The 24155-nt window shown below is 47.9% G+C and overlaps 1 protein-coding gene across 4 annotated transcripts in view; it reads left to right on the top strand.

Annotated features, from left to right (window-relative positions):
* Positions 1–24155, top strand: part of PTK2B (protein tyrosine kinase 2 beta) — a 122027-nt gene that overhangs the window by 48943 nt on the left and 48929 nt on the right. For 3 of the 4 annotated variants that reach the window (XM_059372761.1, XM_059372778.1, XM_059372784.1), the window contains one exon: positions 16064–16304. In XM_059372761.1, the coding sequence (XP_059228744.1) occupies positions 16101–16304 (204 nt within the window). In that variant the 5' untranslated portion in view covers positions 16064–16100. Of the gene's footprint in view, positions 1–1742; positions 1921–16063; positions 16305–24155 lie in introns of those variants that run through there. The other variant, XM_059372770.1, reaches the window with a different exon arrangement.

The following is a 24155-nucleotide window of genomic DNA, read 5'->3' as shown; positions in this document are numbered from 1 at the left end:
ATTCATGCTTTAGACTTTGTTGGAAACATGTTCCTGTCCCCTAATCTCTTCACTTTCTCTGATGAGAAGCCTGAGGTCCCCACAGGTGAGGTGAGTTGGCCACATTATCAAAGGATCATTCTGGCGCTGAAGTTGAATGTGATTCAAAAGACTTAAACATTATTGTTTTTTGTGTGTGCATGTAAAGGATGAGAAAATTCTCAGTCAACAGAAGGAAAGAATAGAATGAGGGGTGGTGGGGGAGCACTGGAGGCTCTTGAAGACCTCAGTGTGGACAGAACAGCCACCATGAGGGGAAGGGCCCCAGGGCTGGCTCCTCTCACCCCCTGCCACAGAGCACTTTCTGGGTTCTGCTGTGCTCTCTCTCCCTCCCGCCTCAAGTCTGTGGTGAAGCTGTGGAGAAGTAGGTTGCTGTTCTTTTTTCTGACTTCCTGTGTGCTTCGGAAACCTCAATGAAATAAGAGCTAAAGGCAGAAAGGGCCAAGGACTGTTATGTCAAACATAGACTTATCCCTGGCATGGGGGGTGGGGGGGCAGATTTGTGATTTTCACAGACCAGAGCCCAGGACTGTAGCCCCTGGGCTAGGGAAGTCACCTGGGGCTGGAAGTAGGAGGTGGGCACCTCACTCTTTTCAGTCGTGGCTCCAGTATAGCTATACAGATAGCCCAAGTGATTTTTTAAGAACTATTCATCATTGAGGCCAAACCCATTAAAAAGGAAAACTCAATTACCTTTCCAGAACAGCTGGTGCATTTTCTCCGTGTCTCCCTTTCTGCCTACAACCTCCTTGCAACCATGGCAGCATGTTTGTATAGCGGGTATGTGTATAGTCTTTCAAGTTTTTAATACGACCTTGATTGCAGAAGCCTAAGTGGGCTCCTTATCAGTTACCTTTCCGGGCAGACAGGAGTCAATGAATGAGTGCAGCTCTGTACCTCTGTGAGAAGGACAGAGCTATGGGGAAACACCCTGCATTTCTTTTCTCTTTCTATTCCTTTTTTTTTTTTTTTTCCTTTTTAAAGATTTGTTTATTTGTCAGAGAGAGAGACGGAGCACAAGCAGGGGGAGCAGCAGGTGGAGGGCTCCCGCCGAGCTGGGAGCCCATGTGGGGCTCCATCCCAGAACCCTGGGATCATGACCCTAACCCGAGGCAGCAGACACTTAACCAACTGAGCAGGTGTCTTTTTTTTTTTTTTTTTTTTTTGATGACACATTGCTGAGCCCATAAACCCCCATTCTCAGAGCCTCGTATTCAAAAACAGTGTCCCACAGCAGACCCTATGGGTCAGTTCTTTCTTGGCCTAGCCAGGACACCTGGCTTAGTTTCTATGCCTGACATGGATCCATGAGATCTTTCCCTTCCATAGCCCTTTAAAAAAGGTAATAGTAATTTTGCCTTCCTTTGGGCTCAGAAAATTTGGGATTGGGTTTTTCCCTTTGTGTTTTATTTTGTTCTTCTAACCAGGGAAGAAAAAGATCCTCCCCCAGTTGGAGTAGTGTTTGGGAAGATGACTCTAGGCTGGGGGTTTTTCTCACCGCCGCACTCGGCATTCCCAACTATGACTGGAGTTTTAAAAGATCAGGGTTCCCTCAAATTTTCTGAGCTCTGAATAACCAAAACCACCTATTTCTTCTCTTTCTGTCCATTTCCCAATAATGGGCTTGGGTAACAAGAGACTGAAACAGAAACCGCTCCTGTGCTCTGAAGTAAAGGCTCAGAGACACCCAGGAAGTTCGCATGTTTGAGAACGAGTTCTAACGATAGGACCTGGCCTGGTAATGAGAGGCCTCCAGACAGGGAATCAGGAGACCACGGTCCCAGCCAAGAGTCCTCATGTGTCAGCCTCTTTGAAACTCAGCTCTCCCTTCCGAGACAAGGGCCAAAACCGCTGCCCCACCTGCACCTCTGCTGCCTGTGGGTGAGTATCAGAGTCACCTGGGATGCCAGTAAAATGTACACGTGGCTGGATCCAGCCCCAGAGGTCTCCACTCACTAGGGACGGAGCCTTGCAATGTGACCATCTGTTTATGTCTACATTGTTACCAAAAAATTATTCAGATCCTTGTTAAAGATGGTAAGGAGGACTTTATTTGGGAGGATAGAGCAATGGGGTTTTGCTGGAGGGGAAAGTCATGAAAATAAAACGAGGAAGAGTAGGGATTGATAGCTAAGAAGCAGGGTAGGGAATCCGTGGATGGAAAAATTGCTAAGAGTGTAGGGTAATTCTTTTCTGAAGGGACATAATAGGATTGCTGCTGAAGGCGGGCCAGGGCAATCTGATATTACCTAGGCGATGCGGATGGAAGGGGGGCGGTGGGAAATTGAACCAGATATCAAGAAAAATCAGCTGCGGAAGGTGGGGAATTCTGGTTAAGGCCACCTAGCAGGAGTCTTGCTGAAGACCGACTCCATGAGGACAGGGACGGAAGCCGAAGCTCGGGGCTGGCCGAGCGGAGGGCTCAAAGGAAGCCGGCTGAAATGTGGTCAAGGAGAGAGTCTATCAGTGTACAGTATGTATACTGACACGTGTGCACAGAGCCAGGGTGACGCAGCTGTGGGACCAGGTGCTGTCTGAGACCGTATTGGTATTATAGGTCCAGCAGTCTGGCCTTGTCACGATTTAGGATATAGAACCCAAAGGACAGTACCAGGAGGTGTCTGTGGGCCGAGCACGGCTGCCTTCACGGGCAGCCCAGGGCCCTGCATCCCTGCAGGGTGTGGGGGTAAAGAGCCCCAGCTCTGCTCTCTACTTGCTCTGTGGCCTTCCAGAAGTCACTCAGCTCAGCCTCACCTCCTTCATCCGTGGGATAGATGACACAGTATGTTATGAGTGTATAGCAGTGTGTTATGAGCACCGAATGGGCTCACTGTGCATGTGAGGTGTGGGCCTAGGGTCAACCTAAGGAAATGCTATTCGTTCTAGGAAGTGAGCCCCTTGGTGTGCATGCAGCGGTGGAGGAAGGAAGAGGACACGCAGTCAGGGTCCCAGGGGCATGGGGCTCCCTGCCGTGCTGCCCACGCTCTGCTTTCTCAGAGGACTGTCTGCAGTCACAGAGAACTGTCTAGTCCTGGGGCTCTCTGCAGATCATACTGGGCTACCTCTCCTCCCTATTCACCCCGGATCCCGAGTGTAGAGAAGATCCAGAAATCTGGATTTCCAGGGCCTGTTTGCTCTCTCTAGTCTTGCTTTTGAGGCCAGGGATTGGCCCCTCCTTCGGGGCTACATGCAGAGCCCAGAAAGGAGGGTTGTGTCACAAAGGCAGGTTGAGGTGGACAACGGAGAGAGGGCTGGCCCCTCTCCTGTGGAAGTCACTGATTTTTTTCATATAGTTAACCAATTGAAAGGTCGAAGAACTTAGGATCCTTTATCTGTATGTCATTCTAAATGTAGATGCGTTTTTATGTCGTTGTAATCAGGATGTGAACTTTGTTCCTTGTCACTTCGCATCTTTATACAAATGTTTTCATGTAACCAGTGCTCATATTTTAATCGAGTTTATCATTATCGATAGTGCCTGGAATCCCTGCACCCCCCAGGCAGCGCTCTGATGATTTTGTTCTGATTTTAGGATCTCCCTGCTATAAATAGTACAGGTGTGAACATCTTTGTGCACATGATCCATGCTTTCCCCCGTTGGGGGTATGGGGTGTTTCCCCAAGTTGGGGGACCAGGTCCGTACATGGGACTTGCTTTATATTTTAACCAGCTTGCCTTTAGAAAGCCAGTTCTGAATCACCTGGCAATTGTCCCGGTTTCCTTTCAAGGCCGTAAGCATAAGATTTTATTCTTTTTCTCTTGGCTTCTTGGCTTATATAGACGATTTGTAGTGGTGCCTCAAAGTTGTCATTAGCGTTTTTCACTGCTGAGGATTTTTCCATCTATTTTTAATTTCCTAGAGCCTCACACACAGGTGGCATCCTGTTTGCTTGACGGGGCGTCTAAATTGCCGTTTCATCCAATCCGCATTAAAACGAAAGCTGATGGCTGCAGGGTGCATGTGGGGGCCCGTGTCATGTTTAATGGCTTTGATATCTGTTTACATAAAGCAAATTTGTGTCCCAGATTTGCGAAGAGGGGAAGATCGGGGATTGGCAGGTGGGGAAGCTTTTTCAAAAGGATGTTTTAGCTGTTTTCAAGGTGGTACTAGACGAGGGGGCCAACTGTTAGCACTGACTTTGTACTTTCCCACTGGAAAATAATGTCAATTTTTTTTATTATCGATGTTTATGGTCGATTTTTTTTTCCTGTTTATTAAATGGGTCCTAAGAGATAACTTAAAAATAAAAGTGGATGTCACCATCATTATTACACATATTAATATATCAAATGCTGGTGTTCCTTTTGGTGCTGCCTGGCTAGAAGGTGATAAGCTTACATGTAAGTTTCTGTTTGGGTCACACAGAAAAGCAGGGTTCATTGGAGCTGTCCTCTCTGGCACAGAAATACCCTGGATGTGAGGAGACAACGCCAGAGTGGGGTTGGGGGAGGGTGGGCTCCCAGGTGGGATTGGAGCTGTCAGCGCCAACTTGCATTTGTTGGGTTAAAATGGGAAATCCGAGATCTGGTCCTGCCTTTGCCACTTAATAAGGGTGAGCCGAGGCAAGCTGCCCAGTCGCTTTTCCTCATCCTCAGAATGGGAATGACTTCTGCCTTGCGAGATGTCAACAAGATAGCAAGAGTGCAAATACCCTGGAAAGTATGTCCTCTGCACACACAAAGACCCTTTTCCCTCCTGTCTCTCTGTTGCACGTTTTTAATCCTTGACTTGGATAAAAGAGTGGGGTCCTTCTTTTGCTTTGGCAGCCCTACAACCATTTGAAACCAGCAGTCCTGTCCTCACTTCCCAGGACTTCTCTCCCCTGCCCCTCCTGTGTCATGAGACAGAATTCCCAGGCTCCCAGGACTCTGAATGTCCTCCTTCTAGAATGTGGCAGCCTGTCAAACCTCAGGGTCTCTGGGCCAGTAGTGCTGTTGATGTGGTCATGTCTATGCAGAGCCCCGGGGAAAATCACCGTCCCTATTTTAGGGGTTTTTCTAGTAGCCCCAAAATTGCATTGATCTTTCTGGCAGCCGTATGTATCATAGTGACTAACCATGAGCTCACAGACAGCTTAAACCCCATTTTTGTTTAACCCATGCCGTTGCTAAACCACATCTTCCTCACCCCAGATTGGGGAAGTTTTATGGGTTTTTTTTTTTTTTAATCTACGTAAAGAACCTCACGTTTATCCCATTTCGCCACTTGTGTTTTGTTACACTTGGCGTGTCTTACCAACCTGTTGCAGATTTCAGGAGTCTTTTGTGGCCAGCATTTGTAGTCATGGTCTCTCCCCATCCTGTGCTTCACTTGGAGCTTCTCACCTGATAACCACAAACTCTTTAATGCCAAATTAACAGGTGTGAACAAAGGCCAATTAAAATAGCAGTCAGTCCCCAAGTGAATACAAACACTCGATCAGCAGTCGATGGAGAAACCGCTTATGAATTCAGCTGCTTGTCATCTGCCCCCCTCATTAACCTCTCAAGAAAATGGGGAAGAACTCAGTCAAATGCCTATAACTGAAGCATCGATTCGTCACGGCACCAAATTTCCCTGCTCAACAACCAACTCTGTAATGCACCCAGCCAGGGAAATGAGATTAGCTGGAGTCGTAGGCTGGGAGAAAAGGAATGAGTTGAGATCATGACTCAAAAGTAGAGAAGCTGGGAAAGAATTTAGTTTGGGGTTAGAGATGACAAAGAATGTGGTTTTGAAAATTACAACCTTTAGGAGATTAGAGAATAACAGAAGCTCCTTGGAGGGAGAAGCACATCTTAAAACTCCAGGCTTCTGGGCACCTTGTATGTTGCCATCTTCAAGTGCTGGATGTGGGTGGGGGAAGCCTGCAGGGCCAGATGTGGAGGGTTGAGGGTCAGGTCAGAGCCGGGCTGGAGGCAGGTCCTCAGAAATGTGCCCTCCCAGCCCCTGCCCAACCAGCTCTCACAAGCTGATGGCAGCCCTTTCTCCCCCAAAGGCACTTTCAGCAAAGTCACATGGTAGCTTGAAATCAGCCTTGGAAGCATTTACACCAGCATTAGCAAAGCCTGCGAATCGGGTCCCCCTTCCCCTGCGTCACCAGTTGGGAGTCACGGCCCAGGAACTGCATCATCAGAACTGCCCCGGAGCCTCCCAGCTCACACCTGCGATCTGTCCTCTAGCCTGAATTAGATCGTTTTTTTTGTTTGTTTTTGTTTTAAGATTTTATTTATTTATTTGTCAGAGAGAAAAAGCACAAGTAGGGGGAGTGGTAGGGAGAGGGAGAAGGTGGCTTGCTGCTGAGCAAGAAGCCTGATGTGGGGCTCGATCCCAGGACGCTGGGATCATGACCTGAGCCGAAGGCAGATGCCCAACCACTGAACCACCCAGGTGCCCCGAATTATATCTTTTAAATGAAAATCTGCTTCCCCACAGGGTGATGTTCAAATTCCTTAGTGTGTTGCCACTGTCTTCTCATTGCCCAACACCCCTCACCACCCTCCTCACCAGCCTCATGCCACGTCATGTGGTTTCTGATCTTGCTGTGTCACCTTCTCCTGAGATTCTGGGGCCCCCTACATCAGTGCTCTTCCATGCTCCTCAAGCACCAAGCGTGGACCCCTGTTAGATCTCATCTCATGCTGTGGCTAGATTACGTTCATCTTTTTCCTCTCTCTTTTTTTTTTTTTTTTTAAAGATTTTATTCATCCATTTGAGAGAGAGAGCGCACAAGCAGGGGGAGAGGCAGAGGAAGAGGGAGAAACAGACTCCATGCCGAGCTGGGAGCCTGATGTGGGGCTTAATCCCAGGACCCTAGAGACCATGACCCGAGCCAAAAACAGATGCTCAACCAACTGAGCCACCCAGGTGCCCCTCATCTTCTTCTTGACTGAATTATGAGTCTCTGCTGGACAGGGACCCTCTTCCCTCTTCTGTTTAGCTGCCTATCTCTGGAGTCTGGCATGCCTCCTGAAACAGAAGAAGTCAGAAAGGCAGGGGCGCGGGAAGGAGAAGAAGGGAAGAACAGGGGAGGGGAGGAGGAAGGAAGGAGAGCTGGGAAAGAAGGGAGGAAGGAGGGGAAAAAGCAGGTTAGCAGAAATCACTCATGAACTGGCAAATAGGGAGCAAGGTTCCGGGGGTTTGCTCAAGGGTTGGGGGAACAGTGCAGCCCAGAGGGCACGCAGGAAGTCTGCCTAGCTCTAGTAATCAAAGTCCTTGAACTAGCGAGAAGAGGAACAAGGAAGAACGGGCTCACACATCTACGTTGCTTCCCCCCCCCCCCACCCCTGCCAGCCAGCCCCATGTCAGCCGGCCTCCGGGTTGGTAGGTGCTGGCAAAAGAATGATCCTGAGTGGGTGATGTGTGTGGGCGTGGCGAGCTGAAAATGTGCTAGAGCCTCAATAAATGCTTTTTGAATTACATTGAATTCTGGCTGGGGGATAATCACCACCTTTCTGGTTCCTTCCTTCCAGAGGTAATGGGGAGGGATTAACCCAGTGATGGACTGGGGGGCCTGGAGCGGGCACCATGCTGGCCCTATGGGAACTGGGGCTGAGAAGGCTTGGGCTGGGGGGTGGGGTACACCGCGTGACCCCAGCAGGGCACAGCTCGCCCAGAAACACGGGCCTGGCTCCCTGAGACGGCAGTCACTGCCAATTAGTTAAGTGGCTGCTCCCAGCAGGCCTTTGCAGAGGAAAGGCATGTGTTCCCCATTTCGTTGGTGTGGAAACGGCAAGAGGAAGTGAGTCAGAGACAGAGTGGAAATAAAGCGCGTGTCTCGTGACATGCCGGCTTCTGCTAGATCCAAAGGGCTTATATTGTGGCTGTCTCGCGTGAGGCTTCCTTCCATGCTTCTGTGATATTCTCAGGACAGATGATGGCCCTGTGTCTGTGTGTGTCCAGAGTGTGAGATAGGGCTGAGCTTTCCCGGTGGGCAGGCGGGTGGAGGAAGGTGGGTGTGGGCCCAAAGGTGGCATCAGAGAAGCGGGGACGGAAGGAGCCAATCCCGGACTCACTGGGCCGGTCTAATGTTTGGCAAGTAGGGACTGGTAGGGAGTTCCTGGTTCTTTCTTCTGCCAAGTCACAGGCACTTAAAAAATACATGTGCCAGGGAGTTTACAGAAGTAATCTCTGATTCTCCAGAAAAATCTGCAGGCTAGATAATGTTAGCCCCAGTCTCCTGAGAGAGGAACCTGAAGCTTAGCACGGTGAACTTGTCCAGGTCACACGAACAGTCAGCGGCCGAGGCTTGAAGGCCACCACGTTGCCTGACCCTGAAGTGCACGGTGGGGAAGGCCCCAGACTTACGTGACAGGGCAGCCCGAGGACACGGTTTGAAACCTGGGTTTGATGAGTCAGGTGACTGACCTCGTCACTCAGGTGAGCACACTTTCTCCCTGACAGTGCCACCTCTCTGAGTAATGGTCCCTCCCCAGGCTCCCTCAGATCATGGGTGGAACTTTCAGCCCTCGAGACAGTGTGTTTTATGCCCAGGATGCCCACCTCCGCTTCCACATCTGACTCTCCCAGAGGCCCAGCTTCAAGGTCATTTGCCAAAGACAGTCATTGTCGCTTGATAAACAAATGAGTGCTGGAAAACCAACCAAGGTCAAAAGACATAATGTTAGAGTAAAAGCCTGCCCTTCAAAAAGAATACATTGAGCTTAATGACAAATTCCCTGTAGCGTCTGTATTTTTCCCATTTTGCCGCAGTCACTGGAAAATATCAGACGCCATCATCCACATACCAGCCGCTGTTGGGGAGCTCTGACCCGCCTGGCCCGATGTCTCTAGGCCTCAGAGCCGGTTGATGGCAGAACTCGGCACGAGCCCCTAAGCATGGTGGCAGGACACATCACCAGCCACCTTGTCTTTGGCAATTGCTTACGCAAATTCCTGACACAAAGGATGTGTTCCGTTAAGACATAACATTACCCGACATTGTCTTCAAGTGCAAGATTGTACTTTTCTGTGATGTCGACGCCCGTGACCCTGTAATCTTCCTCTGCCGGGAACCCAGCCCTAGGCCCAGTGGTAACCCAGAGGATCCGAATGGGCCTTAATTCTGTTTTAGGGCCCCCTCCTTTCAGCAGGTGAACATCTTGCCATTCAGGAAGAGTGTCATTTATTTTCTTCCTGAAGACCTCAGGGACTCCGAGATTGTACAACCTCCCTTATTACCCTTTCCAGGTTTTGGCTGAGACATTCTTATAGCCAATCAAAACTCTTCCTGTTTTAATTTAAGCCCATTTCCTTGTGTTTGTTGTTCTTTGATTTGGACTTGGGCAGACCTGGATTGGGAAGCAAGCTGGAGCCCACGATGGCTCAGGGCCAGGATTTCCACTGGCGCTGTGAGACCTTCTCTCCTCTGACACTGTTCGAAGGGGCTGGTGCATGCTGGGATGTAGGGAGGGATCCCTGGGCTAGGAGTCATGGTCTTGACTGGAAAAAGGGGCAGTACACTTGACTCACAGGTTGAGAGTCAAAAGATTTAGGGATCATCAAAATACAGAGACAAGCCAGTGATGAGAAAATCAAGTCATCCAGCAAAATATGGAGAAACAGACAAGTTCTGTTGTCAGAAAGAGGAGCTAGAGGCAGCAGATTGTTCCCCTATCCGCCTGTCTCTGTGTTCAGTGATGGGTGTTGGCAGTTTGAAATCAGCCATAGTGGGAACATTTACACCACAGAAATTGGCAAATGCTGCAAATCCGACCTTCCCCTGCCCCACCCCCTCCTCCAGAGGGCCACTGGCAGGGGGCACAAGATATGGGGACTATAGATGGTCAGACAAGATTTTGGAAAATAAGCAAGTGCTAACCATGATGATAAAGCCTTTTGTTGGTGTTCAGCTTTATTGCTTACAATGAATTTTCACTTGCATTTTTGCCCTTCATCCTCACAAACCTTCTATAAGGAAAACAGGGCAAGTATCATTACCCCTATTTTATAGGTGAGGCAGATGAGGCCAACAGAGGTTAAGTAACTGGCCCAAGGTTTTAGAGCTAGTCAGAAAATGAGCTGGCAGAGGGACAGTGAGAGAAGCCTGTGAGTGAGGTCAAGGGCTGTGTACTCCTTACATCACACCTTTCAGTTACTCTGCTCCAGAGAGTTGGGGGGAGGGGAATCCCTTGGCAGTCCATGGCAGACCAGTGCTGACAGGTGGGAGTTCGGGAGTGCCCTTGAGGAAGTTGCTATGTATCCAACAGCCTACCTTTCTGGGCCCTTGTCTTTGGTGGGCTCTCATCTTTTAATCAAACACATGAATCCCTCCCCACCAGCACCCTCCCTCCCATGACCAAGTCTTAGCATGGAGAGAGTCACACTCCCTAAACCAGAAGACCTTAGGATTCTTCACAGACTGGGGACAGTCAGTGCCAAGTTGACATTTTCCTCCTTCCGCAGAGTCTATGTCAGTAGTATCAAGAGATACCACCTTCTTTGAAGGCAGATGGGAAAGTGGGAAAAACTTGGCACTTGGATTCAGATCTGCTCTGGGATCCAAGCTGACTACTCGACAAGCAGGAATCCTTGACCAGATGGCTTAAACCTTGTTTTCTCATCTGTATAATGGGCATACTCATCCCTGCCCATCTCCAAGGATGGTGGTACAAAGCACTTAGGTTTTTGGAATAAATAGCCAGAGGTTACTGCTGCAAAGGATTAAAGACAGATCTACAGGTCTTACCTCAGGCTGAAGGTGGAAGTCTAGCTGGGGTGCCTGGGTGGTGCAGTTCATTAAGCAACCAACAATTGGCTTTGACTCATGTTGTCATCTCAGGGTCATGAGATCGAGCCTTCTGTTGGGCTCCACACTCAGCATGGAACCTGCTTAAGAGTCTCTCTCTCTTTCTGCTCCCCCCACCCCCACCCCCACACATGCACTTTTTCTCTCTCTCTCTAAAGGAAATAAATAAATCTTTAAAAAAGAAAAAAAAAAAAAAAAGTGCGCCTGGGTGGCTCAATGGGTTAAGCCGCTGCCTTCGGCTCAGGTCATGATCTCAGGGTCCTGGGATCGAGTCCCGCATTGGGCTCTCTGCTCAGCGGGGAAGCCTGCTTCCCTCTCTCTCTCTCTCTGCCTGCCTCTCCGTCTACTTGTGATTTCTCTCTGTCAAATAAATAAATAAATAAAATCTTAAAAAAAAATAAAAAATAAAAAAAGAAAAAAGAAAAAAAGTAGATCCTGAGTGAGCAAAATGGTTTTGCAAAAATATTTCAACTGGAGTTGGTCATGTTGACCACTAGGAATAATGGTCCCCGAACCAAGGGCCTAGAAAAACTGATGAAGATAAGAAACCAGCGTCTGCCAGGCATGTTGACAATGGCCAATGCATCAGTTTGGCTGGGCTGTTCTCTACCTGACGTAGATTATGAATGCTTTATTTGCCCAGGGTAGAGGTGGGTGCTGGCTCCTGAGTTCCTGAGTGGGCTGGAGAGGGGATCGATGATCCCACTGTGGTTTCTCATTACATTTTTTTCTTTTTTTTTTAATTATTATTTTTTATTATGTTATTTTTTTTTCTTAATAGACTTTATTTTTTGGCTCAGTGTTCTGTTCACAGCAAAATCCAGAGGAAAGTCTGGAGCTTTCCCATATACTCCCACCCGCCCACATGCATGCCCCCCACACTGGGACACCTCCCCCCATCAGAGTGGTATATTTACTATGAACCTACATTTCACATCGCTATCACCCAGAATCCATAGTTAACGTTAGTGTTCAGTCTTGATGTTATACCCTCCATGAATTTGGACAAATGTGTAATGACAGGTATCCATCAGTATAATATTATATAGGGAGCAATTACAGTGCCCTAAAAGTCCTCTGTGCTCTGCCTATTTGTCACTTCTCCCCCCCCCCCCCCCCCCCCCCAGTGCTTGGAAACCACTGATATTTCTACCGTCTCTGTAGTTTTTCCGGAATGTCATGTAGTTGGAACCATATCGTGTGTTGCCTTTTCAGATTGGCTTCTTTCAGTTAGATGCATTTAAGTTTCCTCCCCGTCTTTTCGTGGCTTGATAGAGCATATCTTTTTAGCACTGAATAATATTCCGTCGTCTGGATGTACCACAGATTATTTACCCATTCACCTACTGAAGGACATCTTGGTTGCTTCTAAGTTTTGGTGTTATGAATAAAGCTGCTATAAACATCCATGTGTAGGTTTTTGTGTGGACATAAGTTTTCAGCTCCTTTGGGTAAATACGAAGGAGCACTATTGCTGGATCGTATGGTAAGAATATGTCTCGTTTTGTAAGAAACCGTCCAACTGTCTTCCAAAGTTTGCACCAACAATGAACGAGAGTTCCTCTCGCTCCGTGTCCTCATCACGTGCTTACATCCTCTTGGCTGCTCAAATCTGAAAGCGCCACGTTTCGTGGTGCCACCAGCTGAAGCTGCTGAAAGTACCATGGGGACCTAATCCCTTTCCCCCTGCCAGACTTGGCCCTGGTCTCTGTCCCCAGAAAAGATTTTTAACTCACCTGCTCTATCTCTGTCCCTTGCTCTGCCTGCCAGAAAGGGCTTACCTGCTTCACTCCTAACTTCAGCCAATGGCACACAGAATTTGGGCAGATGAGAGCTCTTGGGTTGCCCCAGATCTTTTAACTTTTATTGACATGTCATTTCTACTTAACTCTTCTCTTTCAAACTCTTCCCCAGTGTGTGTGGGGCGTCCCGTGTGTGCTCACCTTCGGATGAGAACGCAGTCTGGGTGGGCAGCATTTCACCCCATCCCCTTCATCATGGATGCCCAGAAGCCATGTGATGTAACCTATAGATGTGGGCATAGCTCTTCTTCCCAGCTCTGAGTCCACATCCCCGCTGGTCAGCATGACAACACCGATTGTGCCCCTGGTTTCTACATGCCTTTGGAATGATGGGCCCTGTGACTTCCATCTGATATATGGGGACAGATGCCATGTGCTACTCCATTTCCTTCCTACCCCAACACCTGTTTATAAAACTGTTTCATGAATCCCCTGCCTGAAAACTAGTTTATACCAACATATCCCCAGGGGTCATGGACCCTTGGCTCAATAGACACAGCAATTCCTAAATCTGGGACCAATTTATGTGTATGACTGGTGCAATGCCTATCTTACACCGGAGTGTATACTATTTAGGAGTAAGACACCCTACCCTCATCTTCATTCATATCCTATAGCAGATCTGTCATTGTCCCATCCATTACCCTTGGGGCCTTAACATTCCAATATTCTCCTGCTTATTTCTACCTACCAGAATCATCATCTTTGTGCCTGAGGACTTTCCCTGGCTCCTGAGTCCAGTCTGCCTTTGTGCGTAGTGCTGGGAATGGTGGCTGTAAGAGGGGCTGTGTAAATACCCTGGCACGCAGCACATCCTGATTCCCAGAGTTCCCAGCAGGATGGCCCTATAGCTGCCCAAGCAATAAGTCTATTGATACCCCTCCTTAGGCTGTCTTCCCTTCCCCATCACACATCTCCCCCTCCCTCGCTGGGCTTCCTGGGCTTGCTTCTCAAGCTCTTTCCTCTAGACTCCTTTTTGAAGGTGTGGGGAAACTGAGGTAAGCGCTCAGCACATAGCAGAGTATTGGCGCACAGGACATGTTCAGGTGATATTTATGGGAAAATGGCATGGATGCTTCTAGAATATACATATTAGCCTCTAAACTAAAGCAAGCTAGATATTCTTTTCTCCATCTGTCTTGTCCCAAATTCTGGACTCAGACTGGTGCTGTGCCCCTTGTCTGCCTGCCCCTGATGGAAGGGGCTTGCTCCTTCCCTGGCCCTCACAGCATTTCCTTCTTGCCCTCTTAATACATACTGCTTCTAGAAAAGGAACAGCTCCTTTAGGCCAATGACTGTCTCCATCTTCCCTTCTAGTGTCCAGCACAGTGTGAATGGGTAAACGTAACTTTGGTTCCACTTCTAAAATATTTGCCTCTATAATAGCCAGTTCCATCCTTTTTGCTCCCAACTCCTGGTCTAACAGTGGCCCCTAGAATCTGAGCCTCTTGTTAGAAAGGAGATCATTTACAAATAATCCAATCAAGAAATGGGCAGAGGACATGAACAGACATTTCTGCAAAGAAGACATCCAGATGACCAACAGACACATGAAAAACTGCTCCATATCACTCGGCATCAGGGAAATGCAAATCAAAACCACAATGAGATATCACCTCACACCAGTCAGAATGGCTAAAATCAACAAGTCAGGAAATGACAGATGCTGGTGAGGATGCGGAGAAAGGGGAACCCTCCTACACTGTTGGTGGGAATGCAAGCTGGTGCAGCCACTCTGGAAAACAGCATGGAGGTTCCTCAAAATGTTGAAAATAGAACTGCCCTATGACCCAGCAATTGCACTATTGGGTATTTACCCTAAAGATACAAACATAGTGATCCAAAGGGGCACGTGCACCCGAATGTTTATAGCAGCAATGTCCACAATAGCCAAACTATGGAAAGAACCTAGATGTCCATCAACAGATGAATGGATCAAGAAGATGTGGTATATATACACAATGGAATACTATGCAGCCATCAAAAGAAATGAAATCTTTCCAGATGCGACAACATGGATGGAACTAGAGCGTATCATGCTTAGCGAAATAAGTCAAGCGGAGAAAGACAACTATCATATGATCTCCCTGATATGAGGAAGTGGTGATGCAACATGGGGGCTTAAGTGGGTACGAGAAGAATCAATGAAACAAGATGGGATTGGGAGGGAGACAAACCATAAGTGACTCTTAATCTCACAAAACAAACTGAGGGTTGCTGGGGGGAGGGGGTATGGGAGAAGGAGGTGGAATTATGGACATTGGGGAGGGTATGTGCTTTGGTGAGTGCTGTGAAGTGTGTAAACCTGGTGATTCACAGACCTGTACCCCTGGGGATAAAAATATATGTTTATAAAAAAAAAAAAAAGAAAGGAGATCATTTTCCTGTAAGAATGGACTCAGAATGAGAGATAAGGTTAGCCTAGAAAGGTGGCCCCCAGGCCATGGCTGTATGTTAGAAAAATCCTTGGAAACTTAAAAATACCAATACCAAGCCTCCCCATAGGCCAAGTCAGAGGCCATCTCTTGGCACAGGGCCTAGATTTATGCTTTCTTAAAAGCTTCCCAGGGGGTTCTAGTGGAGCCAAGGTTGACACCACAAGTCATCAGATAAAACTTCCTGCTGTTTCCTTGGGGTGCTCCTGCTTCAGACCAGTGGGAAGTAAATGGGGTTGTGTTGGATCAAGAAGACGGGACCCAATTTGTGGAGACTCAAGGAGAACTGAAGTCTCCTGGGATTCTTAGAGTCTATGTGAGTGTCGATCAAACTGTCATCCAAACTGGGCTGGGTGTTCTAGGGGCCCAGCCTAGCCCTCTCCCACCTGGCAGAAAGACCTCCCAACTGGGCTGTGAGAGTGCTGTTCTTCTCGAATTCTCCTGTGCACCATGAACAATGTGCCATATGATGAGTTCCTGTGTGACTGAGGCCTCCTACCCAAAAGTTAGGGCTGGCAGCGGCAGGTGGGGGCAGACAAAGCCATCAGCTGATGGACTGGCCCCCCACCTGGGCACTTTCCTGCCTTGTCTGTTCCAGCTCCCTCCAGGCCACCCATTCTCCCCTTCTGCTTCTTCCCTTGTCCCTGTTTCTCTCCTGCTATTTTCTAGTGTCTAACTCTTCGCTTTTTCTGCTCAGCTGTGCCTTGGAACCATGCTGCGGCCGCCCCCTCTCACAGCTGCCTTTGCAAAGTGTGGGCCTCTTGCCTCAGAGCCCAGTGTGGGAGGAGAAATGTGATGGAGAGAGGGGGCTTCTAGAAGAGAAAGCTCACAGCCTGGGAGCTCGAGGGCCGGGTTTCAGACCCGGATGTTTATACGAACTGCTCCTTTGTGTTTCTGCTTCTCCCAGTCCATAAAGCTGGATGCCTTGAAGGGGAGTTTTTGAGAATGGGGGATATGTGGTTTGCTAGGTCCTGGAGCTCAGTGGGAGCCGTCCCTGGGGCACGAGGCATGTGGGCCTCCTTGGACTCATTTCTGGGCTATCTCTCTGCTGTCTCCACAGGACTGCGATGTGCCGGTCCTAGCTGCCGCCCGAGAGGATGTCTGGGGTGTCCGAGCCCCTGAGCCGAGTGAAGGTGGGCACGTTACGTCGGCCTGAAGGCCCCCCAGAGCCCATGGTGGTGGTGCCGGTAGATGTGGAAAAGGAAGACGTGCGGATCCTCAAGGTCTGCTTCTACAGCAACAGCTTCAACCCTGGGAAGAACTTTAAACTGGTTAAATGCACTGTGCAGACAGAGATCCAGGTGAGTGTGGCAGGCAGGACCTGCTCTCTTCATGTGTTTGTCTCTCCCTCTCCTTCCTGGGCAGCTGAGCAGCCCTCCTTCAGCCCACCAGGTTCTCCTGTAGCCGCTCCCTGGGCTGGGGACTCCTGGGAAGGTGTTCTCAGCCTGCTGGGCCAGGCCTCCTCTCCAGGGCTCTGCAACCAACCTCCTAGAGGGTGGAGGGAGGGACAGATTTTAGGGGCTTCATGTGAACCCCAGATCATTTGCTTTGTCTTGGATTCAATTCATTTCATCTCATTAAAGATTTATGGCCTTTGGAGCTCCATGAGGGATGAAAGAGCCTTCACCCTCAAGGAGTATATGCTCTGATAGAATTGGGATTCGAGATAAATACAAGTCATTGCATGGAAAACAGCGCAAAAAATGCTGTAAGACATGTGCTTGGTACTTAGAGAAAGGAGGTAGGAAGATGATAATGAACTAGAGATGCCCTAGACCAGGTGGATGGTCGCCAAGTCCTTTATGAGGCAATACTTCCATTGCCTTTTTCTCGTCCAAGGCTATGGAATCTGTTTTGTAGGTTTGGGTGGTCAGTATCATCCCAGCACCCAGACACCAGGAAGCCAGTTCACTTTAAGCGGTTGTGTAAGAGCTTGTCATTAAAAGCAGAGTTACAATACACTGATTATTTTTATTATTATTTATTTGAGAGAGAGAGAGAGCATGAGTGGGAGGGAGGAACAGAGGGAGAGAGACAAGCAGACTCCCTGTAGAGCAGGGAGTCCAACATGGGGCTCAATCCCAGGACCCTGAGATCATGACCTGAGCTGAAGGCAGACGCTTAACCGACTGAGCTGCCCAGGCGCTGCTATACTGATTGATTTTAAACACTTATTGAACAATTACTCTGTATAGCCTAGATCCATCCCTCAGCACACATTACCTCCTTGACTCCTCCCAACAGCCCCATGAGATAGATACAATGAGGATATCCTTTTCCACTGCCCAGAGTATCCCTTTCTGATGATGTCCAAGAAACCCAAACTGGTTTTCAAAGGGTGGCTTTTTCATTTGGACAAAGAAGGAGGGGACTTTTGGGAAAACTCACCACATTTGAGAAAGCTGGATGAACCATTTCCAATCCCTTCATCACCGATCCTTCCCCTGTCCCAAAAGTCAGTATTCCTCAAACTGAGTGAGTGTCTCTTCTAGTTGGTGCTGGCAGCAGCCTCTCCACCTGTCCATTTGTCTCCTTAGCCGTCTTCCATCTATTAGAGTGCATGCTGGGCTTCATTCAGTACACCAGAGAAGAATGTTGTTGGTTATGTCACCGCCTTGGCCGGTCATCACAATTGATCATGGTTTGGTTACTCCCTCTGTTTCTTGTCACTGATTTGATAAGGGTCTTATTTGTGTATCTTATGGTTCCAGATGTGTAGGTAGAGTTGTGCCCTGAGGGTGAGCTCTGGACACCTTCTTCCTCCCTTCCAGGGAGGTGTTTTTCATATCTTCTTAGCTCTCTTCTTCTTCTTGAGACTGACTTCGAGTGTATCATCTTCACAGATAGCTGATGCCATCCACTGTGGGTTTTACTAGTTTCATTTTCAGAAGTTAACCTGCTTTCCAAGTTTGGCGGCACCTCCCTGACCTTTTCTGCTAAAAACCTGCAAGCATGCGATTGGTCCAGATCAGGAGTTGTTCAACGGAATTACAGTGTGAAGGGACCCTAAAAAATAGGTCCTTTCCAAGAGCGGGGAACAGCAGGATCAAAAGAAGGGAGGAGGCTGCTTAAATGCTGAGTAGTTCAGGTGGGGTAATATGAGTAATATTTAGAGAAGCCTCAAAGTCAAGGTCAGAAGGGAACGTTGAGGGCAGATAAGAGAAGGCCTAGAAGATTAAGTTAAGAAATTTGGCCCTGGACAGGCACTTGGGAAAGACATAGTTTTTAAGCAGGAGAGAGGCTTTTCTGGAACTGATGACTTGCTCAATGCATAAGGGGGAAAAAATACAGTGGGCCTCCAGAAAAGGCAATGAGACCCAAGCTTAGGAAGAATGGCTATACTCAAGGCATTATCTGGGCATGAGAACAAAGGTGAAGAAGAACAAAAAAAGAAATGATAGCCTTCTAAGAATTTATGTCCAAGCCTTAGACTTTCTTACTTCCTATCTGTCCTGCAGGCAAACAGCCATGGCTCTAGAGTCACCTAGACCTTGAGCTGGATACTGCTCTACCCTCATTGGCTACATGACTGTAAGACCAATATTTGACCACCCTGGCTTCAGTCCCCTCACTTGGGGATTATGCCCACCCGTAGCCATGTTGTAAGGGTTAGAGGTGAGAAGCACCTAGCTGATCGTAGGAGCTGGATCATTGAAATCTATTGATTGCCTGAATGCTGGGTCATTTCCCCACTTAGGAATCTCCAAGGATTTTTCATTGCTCATAGAATAAATTTCAAATTGTCTTCCATTAGTGTTTAACCACATATCTGTCCTATTTTCAAATAGAGCAGTAAGATGATCAGACTGGAGTTTTCAAACAGTATATAATGTTCTGCAAGATATTAAGAAGCATGTCCAGGAGAATGGGTTTTAGGGTCAAGGAGTTTGGGAAATACGTGCTTAAACAATTCCATACAGATCCTTTATGACAAGACTTCTCAGAGCCTTAAATATGCTGATATGTGTGGGGGATCACTAAGAAAGGGCTACAAAGGGGATGTTTTCAGAACTAAGCCGTTTCTTATTTGCCTAAGAAACCCTTCTTTTGAAAGGTGGACCACTAGTCCTCTGGAAAATCATTCAAGACTCTGTTTTCCCTAAACTCTGATAGCTGTACAGAAAGGGCAGGAGAGAGGAAAGGCTGGAGACAGGAGATGGATTAGGGAGCTGTGGCCATAGTGCAGGCGGGAAATGATGAGGGCCTGAACTAAGGGAGTGGCATTGGAACAAAGACAAGTCAACACATCTGAGTGCATCTAAGGAGGCAGAGTTAAGAGAATTTGATGATTAACTGAAGGTAGGGAGGGAGAGAAAGGAAGGAGACAAGAATGACTCAAGCTTTTGCTGGGGTAACTGACTGGGTATTGGGGCCACTCACTGAGATACCAACAGAGACAGGAAGGGCGTTGTGAGATTTCAGCTTTACAAGTGTTGTGTTTGAAGTGTTTGTGAAACACCACCTTGGAGGCGCATAAGCCTGGAGCTCAGAAGGGAGGAAGGACCCAGTGAGAAGGATTTGGAGCCATTATACAATGGATACCATGTGAATGGATGGGATCACCCATAGAAGCATGAATAGAGCAAATGAAAAGGAGTTGCAGTTTGGAAACCCTGGGAAAGCATCTTCTAAAAGGATGATAGAGAAAAAGGGGCAGATGAAAGAAAAAGAAGAATTATCCAGGGAAAGATGAAAAGAACCAAGAGAATAGGCAGCGACACAACGGCAGAGGAAATTTTGAGGTAAGGGTGGTTAGTAGTGTCAGACACTCAGAAAGGTCAAGTGAGATAAGGCTAAAAATAGGTTCATTGGCTTCAGTAACAGGTGCCATGATCTTTTGCTGAACAATTTCAGTGAAAAGATATGGGAGGGGGACAGAAGCCATTGTAAAGTTGGTTGGACAGTGGAGATGGAGAGTATAACCAACACTCCAGAGAGGTTTTGATCATAAAGGGAAGGAAAGAAGAGAAGGCAAGAGGAACAGTGTTAGCGGCAGAGGGAACAGCAAAGGAATATATAGGTAGATAACCAAGAGATGCCAAAGTTGGCTATTTAAACTAAGCTAAAAATTTTTGGTTTTATCCCATCTTTTGTGGGAAGCCAGTGACATAGTTTAAACATATGAGTGACATGAGACTGCATTTTTAAAAGATCACTTGAGCTACAGAGTGGAAAATAGTTTAGAAGAAGGCTAGAATGATTGTGGAGAGATGTTAAGTGGCTGTTGTGGTGATCCAGATAAGAGATGATGGTAACTTAGACATGAAGGTAATGATAATGATGATCTTAGCGATGATGTGTTGATGGTGATGACGGTGACAGTGATATTGATGGTGCTGGTGACAGTGAGGATTTATGATGGTGGTGGTGATGGTATCAATGGTGAGGGTGGTGGTGATGGTGAGGATTGATGATGACGGTGGTGGTAATGATGACGATGATGGTGGTAGTGATGGTGATGATAGTGTTGGTAGTGGTGGTGATGTTTGTAATAGTATTGGTGCTGAGATTGGTGGTGAGGAGGGTGGTGGTAATGATAATGGAGATGATAGGATTGATGATGACAGTGGTGGTGGTGACGGTAGTGTTGATAGTGATAATGATGATAGTGATGATGATATTGATAGTGATGATGGTGGTGATGGTGAGGACTGATGATGATGGTGGTGATGGCATTGATGGTGATGGTGGTGATGACAGTGAGGATTGACAGTGATGATGGTATTGATGGTGATGGTGCTGGTGACAGGGAGGATTGATGATGATGGTGGTGATGGTATCAATGGTGAGGGTGGTGGTGACAGAGAGGACTGATGATGATGATGGTGGTGGTAATGATAATGATGATGATGGTGGTGGTGGCGATGATGAATGGTGGTAGTGATAGCAGCTAGAACTTTTGAAAGCACATCACATGTACTATGTCAGTGACTTCTCAAAAGAACTCTAGGAAGCACATACTAAATTATCTCCAGCTTGTATTTAAGGAAACAAGGTGCCAAGTAGTTCATCAAATTGCTAGTACATAGTGAAAGCTATATTCAAACCCAGTCACCCCACCTTCAGAGCCTGTTCTTCTAACCATCATGATCTATGGACAGAATGATTATAATCCAGAGAATTTGGGAGGTGTAAATGAAAGGTTTTGCTGATGGACTGGAGATGCAGGAATGAAGAGGAGGGAGGTGTCAAGAACTGGGCAGCCCTGGTCAGTCAAACAGGGTCTCACTCCCTAAGATGAAGAATATTTGAGGAAAAACCAGTTGCAGAGGGGGTAGTTCACAAGTTCAGTTTTGGACCTGTCAAGTACAGTGGAGATGCTCTAACATTTTCACTTGAAAACATGGAGTAGACTTCTTGATACACAATTCTGGAAGAGAGAACAGGGATGGAGATGGACATTTGAGTATGGTCAGCCTCTGGGTGGGGGTTGGAGCCCCAGCTATGGGTGAGATCATTAATTCAGCATCCCGAATAATGTCATGGTCCATTCCACAAATATTTGTGGAGTTCCCCATGTACCTGGCACCATGCTGGGTATGGCCTGGGGTTATCATCATACTCAAAACAGAATAAGCTTAACATTGACTCACACTAATGAATGAACCTTTACAAGAGGCAAGTGCTCTGACAGGAAGAAGGAGGGCCTGGGAGAGCATAAAATACAGAACAGTTTGGTCTAGACGTCCAGGAGCAGCCTTGCTCTTCAAGGCCCGTTTGTGGACTCTGTTTCCAGCTGCATACAGGTCCAGACCCAGCTTTCCTGCCTGAGACTCTTGGGCCCCTCTACCCTCTGCTCCGACTCCTTCCTGCACCCTCCTTCCCTAGCGGGTCTTTGTGCTTTGAAGGGTTTTTCTACTTCCAGCTCCTCTTCTTTCACCATCCTCCCTGTGCTCAGCTAGCCAAGCACTTGTCCTTCCATAAGAACACGTCTGAAACGCCGACACCCCCCACTTAGCTGTGTCTGATTCAGGAGAAGCAACGGAGAATCACTCTGGCACAGTCCAGAGATGGTAACACCCCTCCCAAACGGAGTTACTGCATGGGCACTTGCTGATTTCATGTTTTCCTTCTTATTCTCAACGGCTTTCTCTGAGACTGTAATTGCCTTGTGATGTGTTCTCCAGGCTGTTAAAAGCCCTGTAAACAACACTGGCCCTTGGGCGGAGGATCCCACAGAAATCAGGCAGGTGTTGAAGGGAACTGAGCAAGTGCTGGATGAGAAATGTATTTTGCTCTTCTTGATTTTCCATTTCCCTTTTGTTTGATATTCATAGGAAATTGTGTTTGTTTGGGAGCTCTGAATCTCTGTTGCAAGTGGAGGCTTATATCATTATATCCTTCTCTAACATGCTAATTTGCTTGTCTGGGAAAGAGGTTAAGATAACACTTCGTAAACAACTTAGCAGAGTGCCACCCAGACGTGCCCACACAGGGCGTCTCTCTTTGACTCTTAATAGCTTCTCCTTCATTCCCATTCTCCCTCTCCCTCTCTCTCTCTCTTCTCTGCTCTCCCCTTCCCTTCCCCATTCTCCTTCCCCCCCCCCCTCATTCTTTTCTGTGTAGGTTGACCTTACATGCTGATTTGTCAGATAGTCCTGGTTTACACACCCTGTCCAGAGATGATTAAGGACCGTTCCCCTGCCAATCTTAAGAGCATCATGATTCGGAGGATAAATTACATGGTCACCTACTTATAGGTGCCATATTCCCTCCTCTCTTTGCCCGACATCCTGACTTGCTGGCTCATGGTGTTTTTCTCTCTCTGGCTGATGTCAGCTGACCCATTCTGTTCATGGGCTATCTACTCATCCTGGGATTTCTGTGTCTCACACAAGAGGGCCTCAAGCAGAGAACTGGGCACTAGTCTGTGATGGGGTTTGTTTAAGAGTGTTGGGGGGAAGAGAACCCCACATCCAAAACCCTCTTCCTCAGCTGGACTTCATCCTGCTGAAAAGCCATGTTCAAGTTTCATCCTTGTTCTGTCCTGAAATGTCCCTCTACTCAGAATTCACATTGACATCCCCAGGAAGGAGAGAGCCTGAGGCAACCTTTGCCCTGCCCTTTGCACCTGGTCCGGCTGAGTCTTGTCTCTTCAAAGCAAGGCTTCCGGGCTGTTGAGTCAGCCGGTGGTGCTTCTTGCCTGGTGTGTGAGCAAGGCAGAATCCAACCCCAAGTGCAGCCTGCTCTGCACACACTTGTACTCACTGACCTCTGCTAGAAATCCAGGACTCATTTTTTTTTAAGATTTTATTTATTTGAGAGGGAAAGAATGTGTGTGTACATAAGCAGGGGGAGGAGGGGCAGAGGCAGAGAGAGAAGCAGGCTACCCACTGAGCAGCGAACCCCCTGTGGGGCTTGATCCCAGGACCCTAGGATCATGCCCTGAGCAGATGCTTAACCAACTGAGCCACCCAGGCACCCCAACAGCGGTCATCGTATATATGATACATTCAAGAATATTCCCAGAAAGGCACATTTCAGATATTGAGACCCATTGTCCCCGCTGACACTTGTTAGTTTCAAGTTTAAACCCATCCTTTAACCAGACACGCAGTGTTGTGGACTGAATGTTTGGGCTCCGCTGCCCTCCACACATCCATATGTGGAAGCCCTTACCTCCAGCAGGGTGATATTAGGAGATGAGGCCCTGGGGAGGTGATTAGGTTCAGATGAAGTCAGGAAGGTGGGGCTCCAGGATGAGATCAAGAACTGGAAGAGAGCAGAGCTCTGCCCACCATGTGAGGATTCTGCCCTCCGTCTTCGACCCAGGAAGAGAGCTCTCACCAAGAACCAAATCTGCTCACACCTTGATCTTGGACTTCCAGCCCCTGGAACTGTGAGACCTAAATGTCTGTGGTCTACAGCACTCGGTGACATCAGCCCACAATGACTACCACACGGAGCCAGCCGCCCCATGCAGCCGAAAGCTCATGGTCTCTCTCGGTTCTTCGTTTCCAGAACAATCCCTGCTGCCCTCCTTCAGATGTCTCTAGAGGCAAGACCACAAAGTTGACAAGAGAGAGGAAGGGAAGGCATGATTACCTGTCCTGGGAAGTTGCCATTTCTCAAAGAAAGGTTGCCCTAAGAAGAAGGAATGAAGCCATGCAAGGCGAGCCTGTCACGTGTGAGGACTGTCCCTGAAAACCTGA

The sequence above is a fragment of the Mustela nigripes genome, chromosome 1 (assembly GCF_022355385.1).
Source record: "Mustela nigripes isolate SB6536 chromosome 1, MUSNIG.SB6536, whole genome shotgun sequence".
Taxonomy (NCBI): Eukaryota; Metazoa; Chordata; class Mammalia; order Carnivora; family Mustelidae; genus Mustela; species Mustela nigripes.
Note: the sequence above shows the minus strand (reverse complement) of the source record. Positions and strands in the feature narration are given on the sequence as shown.